Below are 19,882 nucleotides of genomic sequence, written 5' to 3'. Positions count from 1 at the left end.
ACAGGGGGCTATAGACTACTGGGACTTCACAGAGGGGTCTATATACTACTGGGGGCAGCACACAGGGGGTCTATATACTACTTGGGGCAGCAGAATGGGGTCTATATACAACTTGGAGAGCACACAGGAGGTCTATATCCAAGTGGGGGAGCACACAGGGGGGCTATATACTACTGGGGGAGCACACATGGGGCAATATACTACTGGTGGGGCACACAGGGGGTCTATATACTACTTGTGAGGCACACAGGTGGTCTATATATAACTGAGGGAGCACACAGGGGTCTGTATACTACTGGGGCAGCACACAAGGGGTCTATATAATACTGGTGGGGCACACAGGGGGGTCTATATACTACTGGGGGAACCACACAGGGGGTTTATATACTACTGGAGGAGCACACAGGGGTCTATATCCAAGTGGGGGAGCACACAGGAGGTCTATATCCAAGTGGGGGAGCACACAGGAGGTCTATATCCAAGTGGGGGAGCACACAGGAGGTCTATATCCAAGTGGGGGAGCACACGGGGGGCTAAATACCACTGAGGGAGCACACAGGGGGGCTATATACTAGTGGGGGAGCACACAGGGGGTATATACAACTGGGGGCAGCCAGGGGTGATTCTAGCCTCTCTGCTGCCCGAGGCGAACTATAGAATGACGCCCCCCCCCCCCCCGTCAATCCGCCCACATTATAATCCACTACTGCCCCCCCCCCCCCCACTGCTGTCCCCAATAAACATAATGTTTGGTCCCTTTCTGCACAGAGGATGTCAGGAGAGGAGGGGGCTGACTTTATAGGAGAGGTCCCAGCAGCACAGAGGATGTCAGGAGAGGAGGGGGCTAATCCTATAGGAGAGGTCCCAGCAGCACAGAGGATGTCAGGAGAGGAGGGGGCTAATCCTATAGGAGAGGTCCCAGCAGCACAGAGGATGTCAGGAGATGAGGGTGCTAATCCTATAGGAGAGGTCCCAGCAGCACAGAGGATGTCAGGAGAGGAGGGTGCTAATCCTATAGGAGAAGTCCCAGCAGCACAGAGGATGTCAGGAGAGGAGGGGGCTGATCTTTTAGGAGATGGTCCCCCTCTTCCCCCCTTATAGATGGTCCCCCTCTTCCCCCCCTTATAGATGGTCCCCCTCTTCCCCCCCTTATAGATGGTCCCCCCCCCTTATAGATGGTCCCCCTCTCCCCCCCCCTTATAGATGGTCCCCCTCTCCCCCCTCCCTTATAGATGGTCCCCCTCTTTCCCCTCCCTTATAGATGGTCCCCCTCTTCCCCCCCCTTATAGATGGTCCCCCTCTTCCCTCTCTCCCCCCCTTATAGATGGTCCCCCTCTCCCCCCCTTATAGATGGTCCCCCTCTTCCCTCTCTCCCCCCCTTATAGATGGTCCCCCTCTCTCCCCCCCTTATAGATGGTCCCCCTCTCCCCCCCCCTTATAGATGGTCCCCCTCTTCCCCCCCCTTATAGATGGTCCCCCTCTTCCCCCCCCCTTATAGACAGTCCCCCTCCCGCCCCTTCCTTATAGATGGTCCCCCCCTTATAGATGGTCCCCCTCTTCCCCCCCCCCCCCTTATAGACAGTCCCCCTCCCGCCCCTCCCTTATAGATGGTCCCCCCCTTATAGATGGTCCCCCTCTTTCCCCCCTCCCTTATAGATGGCCCCCCCCTATAGATGGTCCCCCTCTTTCAAGGAACTTTCTATATCCAAGTGAAGGAGCACACAGGAGGTCTATATCCAAGTGGGGGAGCACACAGGGGGGCTAAATACCACTGAGGGAGCACACAGGGGGGCTATATACTAGTGGGGGAGCACACAGGGGGTATATACAACTGGGGGCAGCCAGGGGTGATTCTAGCCTCTCTGCTGCCCGAGGCGAACTATAGAATGACGCCCCCCCCCCCGTCAATCCGCCCACATTATAATCCACTACTGCCCCCCCCCCCACTGCTGTCCCCAATAAACATAATGTTTGGTCCCTTTCTGCACAGAGGATGTCAGGAGAGGAGGGGGCTGACTTTATAGGAGAGGTCCCAGCAGCACAGAGGATGTCAGGAGAGGAGGGGGCTAATCCTATAGGAGAGGTCCCAGCAGCACAGAGGATGTCAGGAGAGGAGGGGGCTAATCCTATAGGAGAGGTCCCAGCAGCACAGAGGATGTCAGGAGATGAGGGTGCTAATCCTATAGGAGAGGTCCCAGCAGCACAGAGGATGTCAGGAGAGGAGGGTGCTAATCCTATAGGAGAAGTCCCAGCAGCACAGAGGATGTCAGGAGAGGAGGGGGCTGATCTTTTAGGAGATGGTCCCCCTCTTCCCCCCTTATAGATGGTCCCCCTCTTCCCCCCCTTATAGATGGTCCCCCTCTTCCCCCCCTTATAGATGGTCCCCCCCCCTTATAGATGGTCCCCCTCTCCCCCCCCCTTATAGATGGTCCCCCTCTCCCCCCCCCTTATAGATGGTCCCCCTCTCCCCCCTCCCTTATAGATGGTCCCCCTCTCCCCCCTCCCTTATAGATGGTCCCCCTCTCCCCCCTCCCTTATAGATGGTCCCCCTCTCCCCCCTCCCTTATAGATGGTCCCCCTCTTTCCCCTCCCTTATAGATGGTCCCCCTCTTCCCCCCCCCCCTTATAGATGGTCCCCCTCTTCCCTCTCTCCCCCCCCTTATAGATGGTCCCCCTCTCCCCCCCTTATAGATGGTCCCCCTCTTCCCTCTCTCCCCCCCTTATAGATGGTCCCCCTCTCCCCCCCCTTATAGATGGTCCCCCTCTTCCCCCCCCTTATAGATGGTCCCCCTCTTCCCCCCCCCTTATAGACAGTCCCCCTCCCGCCCCTCCCTTATAGATGGTCCCCCCCTTATAGATGGTCCCCCTCTTTCCCCCCTCCCTTATAGATGGCCCCCCCCTATAGATGGTCCCCCTCTTCCCTCTCCCCCTCCCTTATAGATGGTCCCCCCTTATAGATCGTCCCCCTCTTTCCCCCCTCCCTTATAGATGGTCCCCTTCCCCCCCCCCTTATAGATGGTCCCCTTCCCCCCCCCCTTATAGATGGTCCCCTTCCCCCCCCCCTTTATAGATGGTCCCCTCCCCCCCCCCCTATAGACAGTCCCCCTCCCGCCCCTCCCTTATAGATGGTCCCCCCCTTATAGATGGTCCCCCTCTTTCCCCCCTCCCTTATAGATGGCCCCCCCCTATAGATGGTCCCCCTCTTCCCTCTCCCCCTCCCTTATAGATGGTCCCCCCTTATAGATCGTCCCCCTCCTTCCCCCCTCCCTTATAGATGGTCCCCTTCCCCCCCCCTTATAGATGGTCCCCTTCCCCCCCCCCCTTATAGATGGTCCCCTTCCCCCCCCCCCCTTATAGATGGTCCCCTTCCCCCCCCCTTATAGATGGTCCCCCTCTTCCCTCTCCCCCCCCCCAATCCCCCCCCCCCCCCCCCTGCACAGCAGATAAAACAAAAACAAAAAACAGCACACAACTCACCTGCCATCCGTTCCCCCGTCGAGCCTCTCTGGTCTGGTCCCGGCTGATGTGCGGCTGCCCGGGGTGTCCCGTCCTGTCCCCGGCAGCGCGCGCATCAGAGAGCTCCCCGTGCGCCTGTGGCTGTGACTTCCGGCGCACGGGGATCTCTCTGATGCGCGCGCTGCCGGAGACAGGATGGCACACCTCCGGCAGCCGCACATCAGCCGGGGGACTAAGGCTGCATTCCCACGTTCCGTGATCCTGACGGATCACGGACGTGGAATGCATTTACCGGAGTCCCCCCGCGCCCGGACAGCATCTGTAATGAGATGCTGTGAGCGGGGGAGACTGTATTAATAAGCGCCGCGTGGCTGATTGATTACAGCGCGGCGCTTATGAATACAGTCTCCCCTGCTCACAGCATCTCATTACAGATGCTGTCCGGGCGCGGGGGGGCTCCGGTACATGGTACGATCAGTGGCGGATTATAATGTGGGCGGCCGCCTGAACCGCTCATATTATAATCTGCCACTGAATGCCGCCCCCATGAAGACAGCTGGTGGCGCCGCCTGAGGCAGACGACTCAGGTCGCCTCATGATTGCGGCGCCCCTGGGGGCAGCACACAGGGGGTCTATATACAACTGGGGCAGCACACAGGGGTCTATATACTACTGGGGGAAGCAAACAAGGGGTATATACTACTGGGGGCAGGACACAAGGGGTATATACTATTGGGGGCAGCACAGAAGGAGTATATATTACTGGCGGTAGCGCACAAGGGGTATATACTACTGGGGGCAACACACAGCGGTCTATTGTTTTGGAACGCGAGTCGAGGGGGGGCCCCAGACATAACTTTGCTTGGGGCCCCAGAAATGCCAAGACCGCCCCTGGTCCTACTGCTCACCTAGGAAGTACAGCCAAACAATACAGAACGAAGTCCCCCAAAGCAAATGAATTTTTGGTAGTTTTAAAACTTGGATAGACTTTATGCTTTATGCTTCTGCAGCAGTTTTTTTTTTTTTTTTAATCTCTACCTGAAGTTCCCCTTTAAATCTGCTGCTATGGTTCTAAATGCACTTATACCTTACGTGCTAATGTTGGGTTCTCTTACATTATTGTTTATGCTTTTACATGTATGTTGTTTCTATTGTCTCAGATAGTATCCATAGTGTCCTGCCCCTACTCTTCATTATCTGTGCTGTTGTGTTACACTGTTCTAGGTTAGTTCCCTTTAAGGTTGCATGGTGGAACTGTAACATAATGTCACTACCACTTAAGCTTAAGCCATCAACTTCCTGAACTTTCAAGGGCAGGGGACCTCCTCATAAGATAAATGCTCTGACCAACCATAGGCAATTGTTGGGTAGCAAATAAAAACTAGATTTGCATTTCCAGGGAAATACATAGTGCTTGAAAAGAGCGCCCCTTTACCAGTGACTTCCAGAGCGCCCCTTTTACTAGTGACTTCCAGAGCGCCCCTTTACCAGTGACTTCCAGAGCGCCCCTTTACCAGTGACTTCCAGAGCGCCCCTTTACCAGTGACTTCCAGAGCGCCCCTTTACCAGTGACTTCCAGAGCGCCCCTTTACCAGTGACTTCCAGAGCGCCCCTTTACCAGTGACTTCCAGAGCGCCCCTTTACCAGTGACTTCCAGAGCGCCCCTTTACCAGTGACTTCCTTTTAAGAGAAACTTTAATCCTGGGTGCCGTCTCTTTAAAAGCGACCTGGGTCCCTTCGCTCTTAAAGGGACCCAGGTCACTCTTAAAGGGACCAAGGTCGCTCTTAAAGGGACCCAGGTCACTCTTAAAGGGACCAAGGTCGCTCTTAAAGGGACCCAGGTCACTCTTAAAGGGAACCAGGTTGCTCCTAAAGGGACCCAGGTCGCTCTAAAAAGGGACCCAGGTCGCTCTAAAAAGGTACCCAGGTCGCTCTTAAAGGGACTCAGGTCGCTCTTAAAGAGACCGATTTTGCTCTTAAAGGGACCCATTTCGCTCTTAAAGGGAGCCAGGTCGCTCTTAAAGGGAGCCAGGTCGCTCTTAAAGGGACATATTTCACTCTTAAAGGGACCAAGGTCATTCTTAAAGGTACCCAGGTCACTCTTAAAGGTACCCAGGTCGCTCTTAAAGGGACCCAGGTCACTCTTAAAGGGACCCAGGTCACTCTTAAAGGGACCGAGGTCGCTCTTAAAGGGACCGAGGTCGCTCTTAAAGGGACCGAGGTCGCTCTTAAAGGGACCGAGGTTGCTCTTAAAGGGACCCAGGTCGCTCATAAAGGGACCCAGGTCGCTCATAAAGGGACCCATTTTGCTCTTAAAGGGACATATTTCGCTGTTAAAGGGACCCAGGTCGCTCTTAAAGGGACCCAGGTCGCTCTTAAAGGGACCCAGGTCGCTCTTAAAGGGACCCAGGTCGTTCTTAAAGGGACCCAGGTCGCTCTTAAAGGGACCCAGGTCGCTCTTAAAGGGACCAATTTAACGCTTAAAGGGACCCATTTCGCTCTTAAAGGGACCCAGGTCGCTCTTAAAAGGACCCATTTTGCTCTTAAAGGGACCCAGGTCGCTCTTAAAGGGACCCATTTTGCTCTTAAAGGGACATATTTCGCTCTAAAAGGGACCCAGGTCACTCTTAAAGGGACCCAGGTCGCTCTTAAAGGGACCCATTTCGCTCTTAAAGGGATCCATTTCACTCTTAAAGGGACATATTCCGCTCTTAAAGGGACATATTTTACTCTTAAAGGGACCCAGGTCGCTCTTCAAGGGACCCAGATCGCTCTTAAAGGGACCAATTTCACTCTTAAAGGGACCAATTTCACACTTAAAGGGACATACTTTGCTCTTAAAGGGACCCAGGACGCTCTTAAAGGGACCCAGGACGCTCTTAAAGGGACCCAGGTGGCTCTTAAAGGGACCCAGTTCGCTCTTGTGACATGTGTCTCTTTAAGAGCGACATGGGTCCCATACCTTTTGGAGTGACTTGGGTCCCTTTAAGAGCAACATGCGTCCCGTCCGTTTAAGAGCAACTTGGGTCCCGTCAGTTTAAGAGCGACTTGGATCCCTTTAAGAGCTACATGGGATCCTTTAAGAGTGACTTGGGTCCCGTCCTTTTAAGAGCGACTTGGGTCCCTTTAAGAACGACTTGGGTCCCTTTAAGAGCGACATGGCTCCCGTCCTTTTAAGAGCGACTTGGGTCCCTTTAAGAGCGACTTGCGTTCCTTTAAGGGCGACCTAGGTCCCTTTAAGAGCGATCTGGGTACTTATAATGGTAAAGACCATTGCTCGGTTACCATGACAATCTTCCTCATGTCAGTGAGACAAAATAAGGACCTTCCATATATTACATCTTCTATTGGCCAATAGTGGACATGTGACTGTGGATGGTGTGATACATTGCCTGACAAAACCTTAAGAGTTCCTATTGGCTGCTATATCTCAGCTATTTGCATATGTGCTGTGATTGGCTGTTAGCAGTTAGAGTGTGGCCATTATTTGCAATGGGCCATTATTTTCTATGGGAAATTTGGGGTCGTTTAACGTAAATTTCTTAAAAACGACAAATCCGATCGAAACGAAAAATAGCACACCTCACACCGCCGAGGGCTTCAAAACGCAGTTTGAATGGAGTGTGTGCACAAAGCGGTTCGGGCTGTATTACGCGCAGAAAAATGGCTGGAAGAAGAAACGGAAGAAGAAGAAGAAGAAGAAGACGGATTACAATATAGTGCTTTTCAAGCACTATAACAAATACTTGGAGCTCCATTATGGTGGGACTTTGTTGTGTGTTATGATATTCAAGTTTCAAGTCTCATGTAGATTTCAGAATCCAACTCACCTACACGCGGCACATGACTATCATAAGGTGTGCATTGTACCCTGCTTATATGCAATATATAGAAATGAGAAGATCATATGTACCACAGATACAAGTGATTCAGAAAGAATTTTTATTAAGTAGCTTTTAGCGAGGAACAAAACGTATCTTGTAAGGAAGAGGAGTGATGTCAATATCCGAAGGGTCCTCATCTGATTCCAAGCTGAAGTTCTGCAGGATAAAGGTCAGAAACAGAAAGATCTCCATTCTTGCCATTCCTTCCCCTAGGCAAACCCTTCGTCCTATAAAGAATGGACACAAAAGAGGGAGAGTTACTAAACTCAATACACCAGTTTTCTAGCTTAAAAAAAAAAAAAAAAAGAAATGTGCAAGCCCCATTTTGAACAAACATTTGGGACCTCTTTTTTTGTACCAGTCATGAAATGAGGGCTGGGCTTAAAGGGGTTGTCTAGGCTTAGAAAAACATAGCTTCTTAAGCACCACTCTTGCAGCTCAGGGCCTCTCAAGTGAATGGGGCTGAATTGTAATACCACACACAACCTGAGGAAAGGATTGGTGCTGTTTATGCAAGAAAGTATCTCATACCACTGTCATAAAAATGTATATTCTGTTTCATACCTGTTGAAAATGGCAAGAAAGCATCATTCTTCTTAAACTCCCCCTTGTCATTTAGAAAATGTTGCGGATCAAATTTTGATGGATTTCTGAAATATTTGGGATCTTTCAGTACAGATGACAGGAAAACGAACACAGTGGTATCCTTCAATGCAATAATAAGAAGCATCAGAAAACAATACATATATTCAATCATATGAAATATGCAGTTCCCTAGTGTTCAGATTCCCTGCAGAGCCTCTACAAGACACATATTATCAGAATGAGATCCTACATCATGGCCTTCCCAAATCTGGTTTTTATAGTTGTATTTTGTGATTGTGTATAATAAAGTTTTTTCAAATGATCAAAATTGGTATTATTTGATTGACCTTTGGGGTACTAGATATTCTTTGTTGGTGTATGTCTTCTCAATCCATGCCTGATCCATGGTTTATCTGTCTCCTTGGACTGGTATTCAGGTAAAAAAAACATTTTATTCAGACGGCACCATGTACAAGGGGTGGGGCCTAGAGCACCCTTGTCCTAGGCCTGCAGAACATGAAGATCCAGCCCAGGCCGAGGGCATGGATGTTCTATGCCCTGCCACTGACACAGCACCACACCACACTGCCTGAATGAAAAAAGTTTTTTCTTTTACCTGAAGACCAACCCCAAGAGACAGATCCTCAGCAGTGCATGGATTGAAAAGAGCTAATGAGCGATACAGATTTGCTTTAAAGGGTACAAATCCACTGGGCGGATCTGCAACAAATTTCTCTCTGTGAATTTGCAGCGAGACTAGCTGTGGATCCCTGCCCTGTTTACTCAATGGCAGAGAAACTCGCAGCAGGGCTGTACATCCCGCTGCGAGTTTGCCTGCAGCCCGCCCGTTAACCCCCCGTAGGCTGGAGCGAATACATCACCTGGTCCCCGCTCCGGCTTGCTTCGGGGCTTCTGGTGTCTTCATGTCCCGCTCAGCTGATCAGTGCGCTGCGGCGGGGCAGCGCACTGATTGGCTGAGCGGGACCTGCCGGGAACCCCCGAAGCAAGCCGGAGCAGGACCAGGTAATGTTTTCGCTCCAGCCTACGGGGGGTTAACGGGCGGGCTGCGGACAAACTCGCAGTGGGATGTACATCCCTGCTGCGAGTTTCTCTGCCATTAAGTAAACAGCAGGGATCCGCAGTGATCCGCCCAGTGGGTTTGTACCCTTAGGCGGAGATTTATCAATCTGGTGTAAAGTAGAATTGTCTTAGTTGCCGCAGCAACCAATTAGATTCCACTTTTCATTTCTCACTGATTCTTTGAAAAATGAAAGGTGGAATCTGATTGGTTGCTAGGGGCAACTAGTACAATTCTACTTTACACTAGTTTGATAAACCCCCGCCCCCCCCCCAAGGTTTCTGACATTAGGAACCTTTTTACCTACATTTGTGGACACATATGAGGAGATTTATCAAACATGGTGTAAAGTGAAACTGGCTCAGTTGCCCCTAGCAACCAATCAGATTCCACTTTTCATTTTCCAAAGAGTCTGTGAATTGAGAAGTGGAATCTGATGGGTTGCTAGGGGCAACTGAACCAGTCTCACTATTTACTGTTTATGCAAGGTTGCAAGGAGAGGTACAGAAAATGTATCAGACATCTTCATGAGCTATACAGCTGTATAACTGAAGGGCCATGGGGCACATTATGTCTGCATTTCAGTGGCTAAACTCTATACTTAAAATGAACACCCTTGCAACCCTTAGGCTGTGTTTCCACATATGCGTTTGGAATGCACTGTCACGTGCCGGCTAAGTGATTGCCCGCTCAGCCAATCAATGACTGGGGCAGAACACTGCCCCAGTCAGCGACTGGTTGAGCGAGCAATTGCAGCTGGAATAGCCAGTTAACAGTAGAAGATGACAGCTGGCGGTCATCAAAGTGACCCGGTAGAGGTACAAAGAAGGGTGAGTTTACTATTGTTTTTTCCCCATCTCCCAGCCTACCATTTTCCATTTTCGTATGACTTCATCTTTAAGCCTTTCTAAGTAGCATTTAATCTATAAATTGCTCAATGTCTAATACATCATACAGTTAAGTAATAAAGGACATCATGTTATGATCATGAATCCAATCTAATGTTGTTCAAAAATATTGTAAAGTGCACATTTCCTCTCACCTTGGGGATTGTGTATCCTCTGAACTTGGTGGTCTCCGCTGCTGCATGGGGCAAACCCATTGGGACAATGTCTGCATATCTCTGAATCTCATGAATCACAGCCTCTGTATATGGCATCTTGCTCCGATCCTCGATAGAAGGACTACGATCCGGACCAACAACGGTATCAATTTCCTTTTGAACTTTGGCTGTGGACACAGAAATCAATGTTTTTGCTATTATGAATTTTACAAAACAGATAGTTGAAGACTTTTCACAAAAAATAATAAAACTTGTAACTAATGTCTCGTGTCCCTCCATGTGCTCCATAATGACAACATGTTATTGACATGGCGTAATTTAGGTCCAAAATGTCTGTTTTCAGCAACCTGAATTTAATTAGTATAGGTATTACACAATAAAAGTGGTCATAAACTTTGTCAGTAAATAAATTTATAGCTGAAAACCAGACGCAGCCATACACATTTTAGTCCACATTGACCATTATAGCTATTCAAACTGGCCATACATGATCAATAAAGGATAAACAATCTCTCTGGGAACATTGTGAGAACATTCTTATCTGAAAGATCTTTCGTCTGATTATTGACCAAAAATACACAGCCAACTTTTTTCAGATTATTGTGGCCTGTCAATGGTCATCTAAAACTTTTGTCTATTGTTTGGGGCTATGTTCACATTACGGATGAGACCGGCCGTTCCGTGACTCCGGCCGGGTCACGGAAAGGCCGGTCTCAGCCCGGATCATCACGGCCGGTACTTAAGTACCGGCCGGATGATCTTTCCTCCATTGAGCTCTGATGTGGGCGCATCAGCACGCGCCCGCATCAGAGCTTCCCATAGCCCACAGTGAAGCAAGCGTCCGGAGCCGCTCGCTTCACTGTGTGAACTGACAGGTCTTTCTGCGGCCGGAATTCATTTAATTCCATCCACAAATAATGGACCTGTCAGTTGTTTGCGGCGCCGCATGGGTAGCGGCCGGAGCGTATACGATGTGTGTACGCTGCGGCTGGGATCCGATAGCAAACAATGCTATGTTCTACCCCGCAAATCTACCGCTGTAGTTTTGGGGCGAGAACTACGGCCGTAGATTTACGTAGTGTGAACATGAAATTAGGCTGTGTGCTTTACTATTCAGCTCATTGCATGACCCAACTTGTTAAAGGATAGTTTCTGCTTAAACTTCTTCTGGATTCCATCTCCTGCAATGGATTGAATCAAGCAGCGAGAAAAGGATTGAACTACTCACACACACATTTCACCTGGGTATATATAGAGATTGTGGGGGTCTCAGCACTGGCACCCCAAACCATCAAAAATGTTGACATGTCTCTGTGACAAGTCAAAGTTTTCTTTTTTTAATGACAGTCACGCATTATGAAAACCATGGAATTTTTTGGTATTCCTAATAGTTTAATATATAAAGGCACTGTATCATTTCTAGGGCCCAATCTATCTGTTTAAGGGTAAATTCACACGGGTGGATCCGCCGGGAGTCTCACGCACAAAATCCGCAGCTAATCCGCAATGCATGTATTATTCTTATTATTATTAATATGTGTATTGCGGATTAGCTGCGAATTTCATGCGTGAGACTCCCAGTGGATCCGCCCGTGTGATTTTATCCTAAGGGTTTCATTGTTCTTTACATAAATAAATAACCAGCCTGAAAACAGATAAGTAGGATGAAGAAGCAGGCCAAGCATGGACACTCTTTAAATGACCAAAGGTTGCAGAAAGAACCAAGTAACATGTACCGAAACTATCATACACTATTAAAATATCCTGAAAATCTTTGCTTGGAATATTGCTTAAAGCATTTCCCACTTACCACTCATTAACAATTCTTATGGGGGTTGGCCAACTAGCATTTATTTATCCAAAGGATAGGTATGAATGTATAGTCATACTTGGAAATCATTGTCAGTTCCATAAATATTGAATAAATTAATGGCCATACAAGTGCACTTCTGCTCTATTCACAATTACCACTTGAGAACCACTTTTTGGTGAGGATCTCAGCAGTAAGACCTCCATTGTTCATACATTCATACAGTAACTTAATTCAAGAAACCTATATGCTAACAGATATCCACTCTTATATAACTGATAATCCATTCACAGAGAAAACATACACTCTATAGTTTTTATTGGTTACATCTACCTTGTACGTCAGCGTGCTTGAGTGAGAGTCTTAAGCTGTGCCTCAGTGTTGTACTTGTTGTTTCTGTTCCGGCAAAGAAGAGGTTCAAAACAGTAACAAACAAGTTATCGAAATAGAACTCTGTGTTAGGGTTCCCCTTCTCCTGGGGGTAGAAATTTTATAAGTGTCAAGGTTTAATCATCATTTACAATAGAACAAAGTATATCGCAGAGTTCAGTTAATTCTTAGTGCTCATGCATAGTGTTGATCGAGAACTGAAATACTTTAAATGCTCGAGTGCTCATTACTTGAGTTGAGCATTTTTTTATTTCCACAGCCTTAAAACTTGTTTCAACAAGCTTTTTGTATACAAGCACCACAGCACCACAAGGTACTTGGTCGAACATCGTGCTCGATTGAGCACCATACTCGACTGGACAAAATTGCTCAAAATTACTCTTGCGCACAGTTGTAATATTGTTCTGTTCAATATGGAACTGTAATATGACACCTATAGAGATCCGCAAGGGATGTACTCTTGCTTTATATGTCACCAATTCCATCTGGAATCCAACAATAGAAATGTCTAGGGAAGAATAGCTCTATTTATATGGAGTCCATATAATGTTATGATGAGGCTGTGTTACTCTAATTGAGGCTATGTTCACACAACTTACTATTTTTTAAAAGAATGGACATTGTTTTCCATTAAAACAACTGCCGTTCTTTTCATACTGCAATGATATGCATTGAAGTCAATGGAACAGCGGCCGTTGTTTTCACACCATGTATTGAACAACAACCAAGTGCCGGATGACGTGTGTATATCCTGATAATTGCATGTTCTTTTCTGGCACTTTCTTCTCCATAGTGAAGCACATATTTGCTTATGAATGCAGAACTCCTGAATATTAAACTTTGCTCTGGGCATCAAGGCCAAATAGCACATCGGTCATGGAAGCGTTAACATTCTTTTAGGCGCTAAGCTATAGGAAGAAGGGTCCAAAAGGTCCTTTTATCACATAAATATTGTTAGAAAAGATATGTAATGGTTGGAGGAGTTTAGTACAGATTTAGCAAATTTCAGGTTACCTCTTTGATTGTAAGTATCCCATATCCAAAATCTCACCTCCTCCATCTTTATTAAGAAACAATCTATAAAATCCCGAGGACAATTCTGGTCCAACGTCTCCTGATGTTCCTTCACTTTCCCCTGTACGAATTGTTTTAGAGAATTAAGATTTTGGTATATTTTTCGATGTGGTCCAGGGATAAGTTGAAAAAGTTTGGGGAAAGCGTTAACTAGCTGAAAAGAAGATAATAATAATATCTTGAAATTTTTTTTTTAAGACACCCAGAAAAAAAAAAGACTGCAACCCCCAACCATCAGTAATTATGGTTTATTTGACATTTTTTAAGATTCTGTATTCCCAGAGCTATCTCTGCTTTGGTAGACCGCCTATAATTGCAGCATTGTATCATTAGTCTCAAGGATCAACTCTTAGGGTTATGCTATGTAAGGAGCTAGGGTGCTGACATTAACAGTAGTGAGACAAAACGGTGACGGGGTGACAGGCTCCTGACCCCCCGTTAGAGCCCCCTATACTCACGTGATCCCGCCGGGTCCCGCTTCTGGAGATGGTCGGGTCACGGAGATATCGGCTCCGAAGCCCGGCGCGCGCGCTCCTGAGATGAGTCCAACACTCATAGAGAATGACAGGAGAGTCCAGCGCTCCGTCATTCTCTATGAGCGTTGGACTCATCTGAGGAGCTCGCGCGCCGGGCTGCAGCGGCTGATATCTCTGTGACCCGACCATCTCCAGAAGCGAGACCCGGCGGGATCACGTGAGTATAGGGGGCTCTAACGGAGGGTCGGGAGCCTGTCACCCCGGCACGGGGGGTGACAGGTTCCCTTTAAAAAGTTTATTTTATTTTTTTTTTGCAAAATATGTATTCAAAAATTGTGTTGGTTTTTTTTTTATACTAGTAAATCCACCCCACCCCCAATAATGTTGCCCAAAAATTTAAGCAACCCCCTTTACAAGGAAAATGAACTAAGTTATAGTAACAATCATCACAGTAAGGCCTCATCCACATATCAGATCTTTCTGTAAAAAAAGTAGGTTTTTATATAGTCAGTTTTTGCAGAAACCTTAGGCTGGCTTCTCCCAATGGCCACTTATTATCTTTCTAAACTGATGCATCACTGATGCCATATGGATGGTTTCTCCAGAACAACACTGATCCTTATTTCTGAGGTCCCAAAAGAAAAACTGGTGTGTGGATGAGGCCTTAGGGCATTGCTGGGTTGAATTTGACCACCAGTATTGTGGCAATCACATCATTAAAGAGGTTATCCACTATTAAAAAAAAACATGGCCACTTTCTTTCAGGGACAGCTCTTGTCTCCAGTTTGGGTAGGGTTTTGCAACTCAGATCTATAGAAGTAAATGGAGTAACCCAACTTGAAGACAAGATTTATGTTGTATCTGTAAACCACATTATCTAGAATATATCATAAGTAACAAAGAAGAAATAAAGTAATGAAATTGCAGAAAAAATACACAAATGTATACCTGTCCAGTTCCAGAGTTTAATAAATTAAAAACTTCTTTTAACAAGGCAAGAAGTCCAAGAAATTTCCTGTCATCATATTCAAACCGTTCTCCAAAAACAATGGAACAGATCATATTGGAAACTGCCAAGGTTAAAAAGTATGTTGGATCACAAGGGATGCCTGGGATAAAGAGTGGGAATATTTAGAGGTGAAGTAAAGCACAGGTTGAATACTTTTTTTGCATTATATTTAAACAACACTTACATGGATTATCCAGTGTTAGAAAAACATGGCCACTTTCTTCCAGAGGCAGCATTGTCTCCAGTTCAGCTGTGGTTTGCAATTAAGCTCCATTCATTTCAATGGAACTAAGTTGCAAAACCTGCACCCAAACTAACCAGTAATACCATAGGGACTAGACATAATTTATGCCCTAAGGGCACAGTTATCTTTTTAGTCTGCTTATACCTAATTGTATAACAACCTGTACTTTCCATTGTATCAGTGTAGGCTAGATGCAAACATTTTTAGTTACTTTCCAGTCTATTTTTAGAGAGGTGGAAAGAACAAATAATGAGTTGAATTTTGTATTCTGATGTGTTTTTCAGTGATCGAACACTCTGTAAGGGACACAAACAATCTATTATACAGGGAGTTTTTGCCCAGTTCAGCCAATAATCACCTTAAGTAATAAGACCATTAGAAGAGCTTCAGAAATGTCAAAAGTAGAGATGAGCTAACTGGGCCAGGTTTGGGTTCGTACAAACCCGAACCATCAGCATTTGACTCCTACTGTCTTCCCATTCAGTGGGGAAGGTGGAGACAGCCTGAGTCCCCTGACAGTCGTGTTAAATCAAGGCAATGACAGTAAAGGCCTGACATAAAAATATTGGTCTCATAGATTGTAGCAAAACAAATGCGCAGTCCCTAAAATTGCTCTCAAATTAAATTCCAAGTTTAATGGCACCATTATCAGTGAAAAAGCACCAGAATCAATGTGTTTTACATAAAAGACCAATTGTTAGGAATTGTCAGGAGATAGAAAAGAGGCAGACATGGAATGGTGGATCCTAAGCTGGAAGCTGCCCCTGTGTCCCTCTCTACTTATCGCTATCTGCCATAGGCGGCAGCGGGTAACTTGGCGACAGTCCCCGATCTATATAGATGAAACACAAAAATGCAGACAAATGAAGAAACACAATAAAGAATGGTCGACAGTCCTAGGTCACAACAGCCTGGCACATAAAATACAAAATCAGATTTCAAACTCGAAGTCAAAGATAAGCAAAATAGGTTAGGGCAGGCGGATAACAAGATAAGTCAAAGAATCAGAACAAGGGGTCAACAACGTAAGGGTGTACAAATTCCAGCGGATTCCATAGCTCATACCCGTTCACGGCGGCGCGCCTCTCTGCCTGTGCCATAGACACCATTCTATGCACAGACGGATTCCACATTCCTACAAAAGAATTGACATGTCAATTCTTTCAGGGGGTAGCGGAATCGGGCCGCCCATAGAATGGTGTCTATAGAGCCGGCAGATATCTGCGCCACCGTGAACGGGTGCGAGCTACGGAATCTGTCAGAATTTATCTGCGGGGATTCTGTAGTCTGAACTCACCCTAATGCAGACAAGGGATACAGAGGAAGATGTAGCAGTATAAATATACAATAACCAGCAAGTAGTGCAGACACTGGAGGTGTTTTATGGGAAACCAGGGGTCAGGTTCAGAAATGGATAGGCCCAGCCCCTGATCTCCAATGACAGACACCCGAGCATGACACACAGAGTAGGAGAAGACCTGTCAGTCAAAGAATAACTAAAGCAAACCAAAGTTAACTTTGAAGATGGAAGACTAAAGGCCCTATTACACGAAGAGATTTTTGGCCGTATTACGGCACAATGTCAGCTGATCGTTGTCTTTCGTTGGCAACAATCTGCTGCCGCTCTGTGTAATAGGAGAAGCAGCAGCAGACTCCTATGGACTCCTCCCGCAGCCCCTTGCTTTCAGTGCATGTAATAGCATCGGCAGCGAGCGGGGAACGAGGTGCAAGCAATCTCTGACCTGACAGCTTTGCATTAGCTTGCTCCAGTCCAGGAGATTGCTTTGTGTACTGGGGGCTAAACTCAACTGATGCTACATTTTCTTTACTAACCTTTCCTTTTGTTAAACTCATCTCTTAAAAACCGAGCTTCTTCTTGAATGTGTTCCTCGAGACTTCTTTTCCCCATTCCGAAATTTCTCAGAGTAGTGAGGGAAAATCGACGGAGTTGCTTCCAGCGTTCTCCATTGCTAAATATAACTCCTACAGGCACAAGAGATCGAATGTGACATAATAAATCCCAAGTTTTTGTATATAGGATTTCTGTCTGTATACATCAGTCACAGAACAAATGCCTCATATTTATTACTTACCAAAATCTTTAAACACAATTTCAGCTACAGGAATTCTCCCTCTTTTGCTGAAAACCTCCGCATGGTCTATTAGAGCTTCCTTAACGGCATCACATCCATGTAAGACGACCACTCTCCTGGAGCCCAGATAAATAGTGAAGACATCTCCGTAAGTTTTGGCAAGCTATAGCAAGAGCAAAAATACATCAATTCGTATCCATCTATCTATTCTAATAATTAACTGCAGTGTTTAGTCTTCCATCGTTCAGAAATATTTCAGTCCCCACTTGGGATGCTTCTTTTTTTTTTTTTTTTTTTTTTTTAAGCTTATACTGGCCAAGTTTTGAGAAGGGATCTTAGAGAGTTTTTTAATGAAGGGAGCCATTTTTTGCTTCTTACCCAGCCTATTTATATATAACAAATATCCAAACTACAACATTTGAATCACAAAAATCTTTAATGGTCCTACTCAGCAGATCCAAAATGAATATGTACCACCCACCAGACCCCTAAACTTGGACCCCAAATTAGAATGATCCCCCCCCCCCCCACACACACACACACAGACCTTAGCCTACACACCAGCCTTGTATTCAGACTATAGGTCAGGACCCCCCTCCCCTCTCTGATACAGGCTTTCTAGTATATGCACTCCAGACTAGACACCCTTATCTACAAATCCTAGACCAAACATACCTTATATACAAACTTAGTCTATGTTCACACAGCGTAAAAGTAAGACAGTTGTTGCAATTGGCAACAACGGCTGTACTTTGTACGAATAGCTACGCTGCATGTTCGTCTATGGGATCCCGGCCGGAGCATATACACATAGTATACGCTCCGGCCAGGATCCCTCACAGCGCCGCAAACAACTGACATGTCAGTTTTTTGCGGCCGCTATTCACTAAGTAACGGCCACAGAAAACCCTGTCAGTTTACACAATGAAGCGAGCGGCAGCAAGCTTCATTGTGAGCTATGGGAGTTCTGATGCAGGTGTGCACGGATGTGCCCATATCAAAACTCTGCAGGCCGAAAGATCATTCAGCCGGTACTGCAGCCAGGATGATCTTTGCAGAGATCTGCTGATCCGTGACCCGGCCGAGTCACGGAACGGCCGGTCTCTTATGCCATGTGAACATGGCCTTAAAGTGCGTTCACTCTACAGATTCTGCGTGAAGAACTTCCTGCAGATTCCGCCGCTAGCCCGTCCCATAGGCTCCATTATATTCAGGCAGATCTTCAAGCAGGAGCATGAACGCACCCTTAAGCATAAACCACTTTCACCTTGTTTACAGAGCCCCTATAAATTACAGAGCCCCCCCCCCCCCCGAAAAATAAATAAATTAATTAAAATAAAATCTTGTTGACTTTGATACTCATCTCTCCCTGATCCTGCACTTTTTCCTCTCTCTCTTCACCTAAAACAATTAATACAATAGTTGGATGTTATAGATAATACATTCTTACTGTCATTAGTGACTGAGGCATTGCTTTTATGTTCAGCTGTAGGATGTTTCCCAGAAGTGGGAGTGGAGTTGGTCCAGGAGGCATCTCCTTCCGTTTACTCCTCTCTGACCACATGATGATAAGAATGAGAAAGGTGATACATAGAACAAGTATCCATCCAGGTCCAAAATCCATCATTGCAGGCCAGCACAAGTAAATATCACTAAAACACACAAACAGGAAACATGGCCCAGATTGATCAGTGGGTTTGGGTTTGTTCTACAGTCAAAGGGAACCTGTCACCCCCGTGCCGGGGTGAAGGCCACCCGACCCCCCGCTAGAGCCCCGGATACTTACCCCATCTCACCAAGTCCCGTTCTTGGAGCCAGTCCCGGGATGGAGATATCCTTGTCGTTAGCCCGACGCGCGCGCTACAGAGATAAGTCCGATGCCCATAGAGAAAGAATGGAGTCGTCATTCTCTATGGGCGTCAGACTCATCTCTGCAGCGCACGTCCCGTCCCGGGACCAGCTCCAGGAGCGGGACTTGGCAAAATAGAGTAAGTATCCGGGCCTATAGCGGGAGCGCGGGGGAAAGGGGGGGTCAGGTGGACTTCACCCCGACACGGGGGGGGGGGGGGGGGGGTGACAGTTTCCCTTTAATAAGGTACTATGGTACAAATGTATAGGACATAATGACCAATGAGCCACAATTATTCACCAACAAACCCTTATCAATAACGTGGTACAGTAAAAAATACATTTGTGTGTGTGTGTTCTGTGCAAAAGTTTTAGGCAGGTATACAGAGAAATGCATGTAAAGCTACTCATAGAGGACGGTGTCAATTGAAAAGCATTGTATAAAACACAATACGATAAACCATTAAAAAAAAACACAAGGAAAGTTCAGTTTTATCTTGTCTACTTCCATTTCCGGACTCATCTTTCTTAGCTAATTCTCCTTTTCCTACTTTGTGTCTTCTAGCAAGGTGGTCCATCAAAGGTCTACATGTCCCTATAACCCCTATAAAGTGCCCTGATAATCCTAAAACTAAGTCAAATAAAACAAGGACATTGTGTCACACCTCTGCTTACAATCTATTTTTATGACATTGAATCCCTATTCTCAAACACTTTCCTCTCCCCAGCACGGTGTATCTACTAACCTTAGATATACACTTGTCAGCTGTATCCAGGGGATCTGCAGAATTCCAGGCTACAAAGCATGTGATATTGTTTTGCTAGACTCTCCGCCCTTGTATTTTCAGACCTTTAACCCAATAACCAGCAAT

The 19,882-nt window shown here is 46.6% G+C and overlaps 1 protein-coding gene across 1 annotated transcript; it reads right to left on the bottom strand.

The window, feature by feature from the left end:
- Nucleotides 1–7,384: 7,384 nt before the first annotated feature.
- On the bottom strand, nucleotides 7,385–19,838 carry LOC138766096 (cytochrome P450 2C18-like). Its single transcript, XM_069943440.1, has 10 exons — nucleotides 19,757–19,838; nucleotides 18,613–18,814; nucleotides 17,163–17,325; nucleotides 16,903–17,052; nucleotides 14,765–14,925; nucleotides 13,318–13,494; nucleotides 12,210–12,351; nucleotides 10,046–10,233; nucleotides 7,905–8,046; nucleotides 7,385–7,567 (listed from the first exon to the last, which is right to left on the bottom strand). The coding sequence occupies exons 2-10, from the start codon at nucleotides 18,787–18,789 to the stop codon at nucleotides 7,413–7,415; spliced, it is 1,455 nt and encodes a 484-aa protein (XP_069799541.1). The 5' UTR covers nucleotides 18,790–18,814; nucleotides 19,757–19,838; the 3' UTR covers nucleotides 7,385–7,412.
- Nucleotides 19,839–19,882: the final 44 nt, after the last annotated feature.

This window comes from Dendropsophus ebraccatus, chromosome 10 (assembly GCF_027789765.1).
Source record: "Dendropsophus ebraccatus isolate aDenEbr1 chromosome 10, aDenEbr1.pat, whole genome shotgun sequence".
Taxonomy (NCBI): Eukaryota; Metazoa; Chordata; class Amphibia; order Anura; family Hylidae; genus Dendropsophus; species Dendropsophus ebraccatus.
This window is presented reverse-complemented; position numbering and strand designations above follow the sequence as displayed.

Excerpts from the sequence above, each read along its gene's own strand:
- LOC138766096 (XM_069943440.1), bottom strand. The coding sequence starts at position 18,789 with ATGATGGATTTTGGACCTGGATGGATACTTGTTCTATGTATCACCTTT. Across the intron at positions 14,926-16,902 it reads TGAGTTTAACAAAAGGAAAG|GCATCCCTTGTGATCCAACA; the intron begins GTTAGTAAAGAA and ends TCTTTATCCCAG. Across the intron at positions 10,234-12,209 it reads CAAGCACGCTGACGTACAAG|CCAAAGTTCAAAAGGAAATT; the intron begins GTAGATGTAACC and ends CTGTGTCCACAG.